This window comes from Antedon bifida, chromosome 3 (assembly GCF_963402885.1).
Source record: "Antedon bifida chromosome 3, ecAntBifi1.1, whole genome shotgun sequence".
NCBI classification, from domain to species: domain Eukaryota; kingdom Metazoa; phylum Echinodermata; class Crinoidea; order Comatulida; family Antedonidae; genus Antedon; species Antedon bifida.
Window position 1 is genome coordinate 1,109,635 of NC_136228.1, and position 7,284 is coordinate 1,116,918.

General features: G+C 33.9%; 1 protein-coding gene across 1 annotated transcript; it reads right to left on the reverse strand.

Annotated features, from left to right (window-relative positions):
• Positions 1 to 122: 122 nt before the first annotated feature.
• On the reverse strand, positions 123 to 3,176 carry LOC144837710 (uncharacterized). Its single transcript, XM_078692935.1, has 5 exons — positions 3,043 to 3,176; positions 2,604 to 2,680; positions 2,453 to 2,512; positions 1,826 to 1,972; positions 123 to 1,545 (listed from the first exon to the last, which is right to left on the reverse strand). Exons 1-5 carry the CDS (start codon positions 3,054 to 3,056, stop codon positions 629 to 631), a joined length of 1,215 nt encoding a protein of 404 aa, XP_078549061.1. The 5' UTR covers positions 3,057 to 3,176; the 3' UTR covers positions 123 to 628.
• Between the last annotated feature and the right edge of the window lie 4,108 nt (positions 3,177 to 7,284).

Below are 7,284 nucleotides of genomic sequence, written 5' to 3' on the forward strand. Positions count from 1 at the left end.
AAATATTTTATTCAAATTTATGTATTATTTGTAAGATTTTAGTTTAGAAAAATAGGTTTTACTTTAATACATTTATAATAGAAATATTAAACAAAATATAAAAACACAATTTGTATATGTTGCAACAAAACAAATTGCTTTGTTTTTTATTTAATTAAATTATCTAATTTATTCTATGCATCTGTGTAACATATTGTAACCTTTTTCATAACTTTCATTGAATTGATGATGGTTATATACTGTATTAACATTGAGAAAACACTGTAGTACACCTATTGTATTATGTCTGATGTTATTCACCCTGTCTTTGATACCCTTGTTATCTGCAGATCAGGTAGATTACTATACCCCAAAGTCAAAACAAACAGATTTAGAAACACATATATTCCATCAGCTATCAGGTTGTATAATAGAGATTTCAAACGCTAGTTCGCTTATTACTCATGTTTCTGTTACATTTCCCTGTTTATTATTTATTTTAGTCTTGTAATTTATGTTATATTCATACTAACTTGAGTGTACCTAAGGACCCATATCTCATAACTGTATATTTTTGCCGTTGTGACAATAAAGTTTTATCGTATCTTTATGATAATGAATTATTTAATCTTTATGAAATTATATTTGTTTATTGCTTTTTAATAGCGCCACTTTTAAATTCTGATAAAAAGGTGGTCATCTCATTCTGCATTTCTTGTAATTGTTCCATCTTTTTACTTAATGTTGCTATTAATTCGTCTTTCTCATCCTCCTTTCTCTTTCGTCTTTTCTTGACAACCGGCTGTTCCGCGTGACCGAGCACCTCAAGCATGGCCTCGTCGAGTACTCCTTGCGACTTTACGCCCGGCATTGTACTTTTTTTATGAAGAATTTCAGCTACACGGTTAAAATACTTAAAAGAATGTGTTCCCTCTCCACTAGCTGCAACTTTATTAAATGTAGCTAGTAAATACCGCCACCTATTGTTACACTGACACCCTGTAACTTTGTAACCGTGTTCCACCATTTTAGCGGCAACTTTGTCCCACAGACTGGACCTTGAGTACACACTCTCTGCAAACATATGTAAGTGACTTTCGTATATGTCAAGAAGCAGTTCGTTTGGTTTAACCGGCCGAAATGTGTGAAGATCGGATGCAAAAGATTTTTGATTATTTACAAATTCTGATGCTTGTGGTGAAATCGGTTGGCTACACGACGTGGGTTTCTTTACTGCTAGAGTATCAACTGTTTGAACTACTTGCGATTGTGGAATTATGGTGAACGGGTTATTAACTGGTTTTAAAATTAACGGTACAAACTGCTGCGAGGTGCTGGCTGTGTGGCCGTAGATAGTAGGAGGTTGAGGTTTGATAGCTATGGGTCGCGGTCTAGATCTTGTAGTGTTCGTAACCTTTTTATTTTTAGGTGTAATATGTTGTTCCATTTGAGGTTTGACGATTGAAACACATGAGGGCAATATAGCATTCATGCTCTGTTTAACAATATCAGATTCTGGTCTGTCTTCAGTAATAGTACAAGCCATGTTTTCTTGAGGGGCTGGTTCTAAAAAATTAAAAGTATGATAGATAGAAATTAAGTAGTTATATTCATATACCGTATTTATTAAAATAAACACCTGCTTTGAATAAACTCCTCTTTTTTTTTCCTTGAACAAACCAAACGAAACAGATTTTTACTGGCTTACGAAAACGAATATTTGTGTGACGTATCCGTTTTCGTAGCATTGTAAAACCTCCCTATTATTACTACAAATGATAGTCATCATTATCCTCATCATTCCCTTTACCTCACTGATCACCCTAACCACAAAAGAATCACCAACCTGATGCCATTGTCTGTCTTAATTCTGTTGCTGTGGCAAGTACTTCAAGAGCTTCACTGATTGGCTGATCAGCTTTGACGGTACACATTTCCTTAGTTACTAAATTGGAGATGTGGACAGCAGTGACAGATATATCAAATGAAGTATCTAATGGGCATAAAAACATTCATATTTTTGTTTATTATCACAAACCAGAGAGGAGCGCTAGTAAAATATCTGATGAGATATTTACTGTCTGGGAATTCCAGGACTCAGATAGTTTTGGTAGAAACAAAAAAAAACTTTTCAAGAGCGCATCAATTAAATATATGATTTTCGTGCTGCGGAAGCCATTTTGCAGATTTAAAAATCCTAAAAGAATCGCCTATGCTTATACTGTGGTGTTTTTTTCGTTGGATGTTAGGCAATCAAAAAACATTTCAATTTCAGTGATGTAGGGCAATCTTTTAAGAACATTTGACGTTATTTTTTTTTCTTGTACGACCCTCAGATTAAAAAATTAACATGGTGTCTGGGAACCCTTTGAAACTTTGTTACAGCTCGACTGTTTTTTTGTCATCTCTGCAAGAAGAGGGCTTCCATAAATCGTGTATATGCAGTCTGTCTAACAACAATTACAAAGCCTACCATTGTTTATTGATCCGGTGTTAAGCAAAGAGTTGCAGGCATTCTTCAATGATTCTTTATCTAAATTAAAAATAGAAAATATAGCAGTAACAATAAACAATTTGTGTGAATATTTAAAAAATGTATTGAAAAAAGTAAATAAAGTATATACCATTCTTTAGTCTCTCAGCAATATCACCCTCTGTTCCTGTAAACTGGTATTTTATGTTTACGTCAATGAGAAATGTTCTGAAAATTAAAAAAAAATAATAAAATTAAAAAAGTCATAAATATAATTTAAAAAGTTTTTAAAAATAAATAATTGCAATATTTGGCATGGATTAATTAATCACGTCGGTAATCTAGGCTATATTGTATTTAGATTTTGTAAACAAGAAACTCACTCAACTGCAGTGAAATAGCCTAGGCTATATATTATACTATTATAGTATATAAACTGTATGTAGTGTGTAAATGTATGTAAGTACTGATGAATAATGATTGATACTCTCACCCACGTCAAAAGTAGCGGCTTGCGGCTAGTAGCTTCTATCCTAACTAAAGTCTAGGCCTACAACCAACTTCAAATCTGAGACATAAATACAACTTACTTATTATCTTCCATGTTGCATTTATCACTTAATCAAAATACTTAGGGCCTAATATAAAAAAAGAAGCATGCACTGTTTTGTTTTTGTTGTCAAAAATCTAACAGTAGTGCAACAAATCTAACGCACAACAAATCAGCCATTTGCTGATGATATCACATGATTGATAGTGTTAGTTAGTTATTCTAGAGGGCGGCAAACTGATAAATTTAGTTATCAGAGGTGTAGGGAAAGGTGGACGATCAGAATTGTGCGATAATACATATAATAATTTATATATTTCAATAGTCAACTGCGGATATAATAACTAGAAAACATTCAGGTTTTTTAGGTTGTCAAAAATGTACACCTACACCTTACATCCATAAATAAAGCAAGCAATCAACCACTAACTAACACTAAAACTAACAATGCAACACATTTTTAACCAAATTTGTTTATAATCATATATTCTGCCCATAAAGGCCGGCCCTAATTAGCGGCGTTCTCATTACGCAATTAACAACATGGTTCAAATAATGTTGAACATTTAATTTCCTTCAATACAATTGGATATATAATAATAGCAGGTTGGGAAGCAACTCATATAATGGCATTTTAAAATGTGAAAAGGCGAATTCCGCTAGGTCTATAATACGCAATGCTACGTACATTTCAGGCATATCTTTAGTTAATTAACATAATACAGTATTGAGATTTTGAATTCAATACATTTTCAATTTAGTTTATCTGGTAACTAAAGTATAAGGCGTATTTCAAAAAACTATTTCTATAAAAATAATTGTGTTTTTTTCAATCATCATTATCATGTATTCTCAAAGATGCTTACGTACATTTCAGACACATCGTTAGTATAGTTAAGAACAGTATTGAGATTTAAATCCAATTTAAATTAACTTCTAATTTCCAATTTAGTTGGTAACTAAGGCGTATTTCTACAACTTAAGTTATATGAAAATAATTGGTGTGTTTTTTTTTTATCATAGTTGTATTCAAAGATGTTTTTGTTTCGACAGTAGGACTATAAAGTATTATACTAACTGAATTCAAATGCCATTGGAAAACGTGGGCGGATAAATCGTGTTGACAACAATTTACTAGATTTATCAGCAGAAGGTCGTCTGCTATTGTGTGGCTTGTTTCCAGTCGTTACAAACAAGCGTATTACATCAAAATACAGTCAGTGAAACCGTACAAGGAGATGTAATGGCGCAACATAGACTTACAGCGCGCGAATAATCGAGCCATACAATTATTTTTCATCATAAAAAATGAAAAAAAAAATTGAATATATTATTGAATTAAATGCATAGACATGCTATATAATAATACATGGTGTATAAACTACACATTTTTTAAAACGTTTGAAATTTAGAATTTTTTTTTACTACATTGATAAGTCTTAATTGAAAACTGACCAATCAGATTACCGGATAGTGTAGTTATGGACTACATTGACTTTTGACCAATCAGATAACTGGATTGTTGGGAAAAGTCAGCCGATCTTTTGACTGAACTTCGAGCGAACACAGTGGTCTAAAAAAGGCAAAATGTGAGTAAACATAGCACTGATTTGAAGGAATATTTATAAACATTCACATAATCCAAACGCAATACAGTTCATGTATGTGTTGGGAATATTATTTACTAAGCATGGACATTTCGCTAGGCCTAGGCCTAGTAGGTAGATTTTTATTTTCGCTCTAGCATAGGTTAGCCCTGTCGGACTCGGGTGGTTATAGCATAGATAGACTACCTCATGCGCCTGGTGGTGTAGCCCTGTCGTCAGCCTATTTAGCCGATGCAACATTAAAATGAACAGAATATTCATTGAGGTTTGTCATTGTTTGAATAGTGTAACGGTTGGGGGCGGGGGTGGTTGGGTTGGGTCACGCTATGAGTCGTGTATCGTCGCTTGTGACGCGTTCTGGTCGCCTCTAGGCCTACCGGTGACCCATAAATAACCCATATACTGTAGGCCTACATATTTAGTTTTGATTCCAATGAGAGTCCAAGCAAATATGTGGCAACGTACCAAAATATAAACTATGTTGGCGTTGGCCTACAACAAGTATCTAAGAGTAACTCTTCCCTGATCTAACCAATATTCCAAATATATGGCACATATAGCATTATTGAGCCTACTATCACAACCATTGGCTCAAAGTTTTCGTCCGCAATACTAGGCACTTAGTTCATACGCAACTCTGAGCCAAATGATATCCTAATTTTGCTCTGGAATCTACATTAATAATAACAAATTCATTATCACTTAGTTTCATTGATTCGTTGTTAGTCATTTTTGTTTAAATTGATTGCTAATAAAATGACTAACGGCCTTTAAAGTTCAAGGGTGTATTCGGCATTCGTCATTTAAACATTCTCATACATAACGCCTAGTATTACGTACTTTTTAACATAATCAATCTCATCGTACTAAATAAATTATTATTACTATACTAAAAAATATGGGTAGAAGCAAGATGGGCCTATACACCAGTGTTCCAACGTTATAATTGATTTAAAATGTGAAAATAGCAATGTTATGCCATAACTGCATAACAAGCAAGCTAACGTACTTAATTTCCTATCGATACAATACTACATTGTGCTACTATTGTATTGTGATATACAGCATAATCATAATGTAATCAATGCAATATGCTATACGGTATTATTAAACAGCAACATTGACAGCTTATGAGTTTAATATATCAACTTAGGAACATACAAACTATACACATAGGCTTGCTAATAAGACCTGTGCGTCTGGATTGTATAATGAGAGGAGCCCAGGGGAGCAGCACAATGGGATGAGGGAAAAGAGCAGCCATGAGGCTGTGGCCAGGGGATCCATGAGCTGGGGTCAGAGGAAGACTAGGGGATAGCTATGTGTATACAGGGCTGGGGCCAGGGTAGGCCTAATTGCTGGTCTAGGTACTTTCAGAAGCAGTGGGAGGGAAGGGTCAATATGATTTATTTATTGTATTAGTCCTGTTTGATATAGTCTGTTTGCGCATTAGCAAAAGCAGCTATAGCGAGATTAAGATAGTATACGTGGTCGAATTGCCTTCGTCACATACAATTCAAAGAGTGTTAGTTACAAGAATGAACTATTAATTAAGCGGCTAATCAACGGCGGTTGTCGTCTGCTGCTGACGTAGCGGGAAATCACGTCGTCTGCTCCTTGATTTTCAAGTAAACCAATCAGTTGTGTTCGTGTACCGCATATAAGATGTTTAGTAGTAACGACGGTGATGCTATAGGATGAAGAAGCCCACTGAGAAATATCTTGACAACGAACCAAGCACCACTCAACCGATGCAATGCAGCAAATTAAATCAAGGTAATGTGAAACTGCTTTTCTTAATATCATTCTTTTATTTATTTCGATAGGTTTAAATACGCCCTTTCATTATTTCTAATTAATGATAGTCATTGTTAAAACAAGCATTTCTGTTGATGACTCGGGGACTTTTTGAATCATCTCCCTGGATGTAACAATTGTTATTAGGCCTAAGTATAGTATCTGCTGCTTTGGGATAGTATACCCTTTTACATTACGTATTATCGGAAAGCTTTATTTCCATGTTATAATTACAGGGTGGATTAATTAAATAGTATTTTGGTACATTAAAAAAAATAGATTATGATGGCATTACGTCGATACCATCTAATATAAGTGACATCCTATACAAATTCAACTAAATAATGTTATTATATTCTTGTCTGACAATTTGTCAAATAGAAAAACTAAAAACATTTAAATCAAGCCGTAACCAGGTAACCATAATATGTCTGCTCATGGTTACTTCACGTTCTGTAAAATTTGGTTTACGAGTAAAAATATTAACGGAAAAGGCAACAAAAAGCGAAGGTAATGAGGTAACAACACTAATGTTGATAAAAATTACAAGAAGAATGATAATATACTATGAGTGCATGCTAATAATGATAAACGGTTATTAAAATGTTGATGAGTGATATTTATGATTTTAATGACACTGATGATACAAAGCTTGGTTCGCACTACGGAATCAACGCAACGCAAGTAAATTGACCAATCACAAGCGACCAATCATCCAAACTATCCCTTGTGATTGGTCAAATTAATTGCTTGCGTCCTCATGGGATTCAAAGTAAGCTTAACGATGATGACGGCGATAATGACGCTGAGTAATAATAATAGTTCATTCTTATATAGTATTAAACTGATTATAATATTAAATAATGACGTATGATGAA

Coding starts and splice junctions, on each gene's coding strand:
- LOC144837710 (XM_078692935.1), bottom strand. Junction 2,513..2,603: donor TGCTGAGAGACTAAAGAATG/GTATATACTTTA, acceptor TTTTTAATTTAG/ATAAAGAATCATTGAAGAAT. Junction 1,973..2,452: donor CACCGGATCAATAAACAATG/GTAGGCTTTGTA, acceptor TATGCCCATTAG/ATACTTCATTTGATATATCT.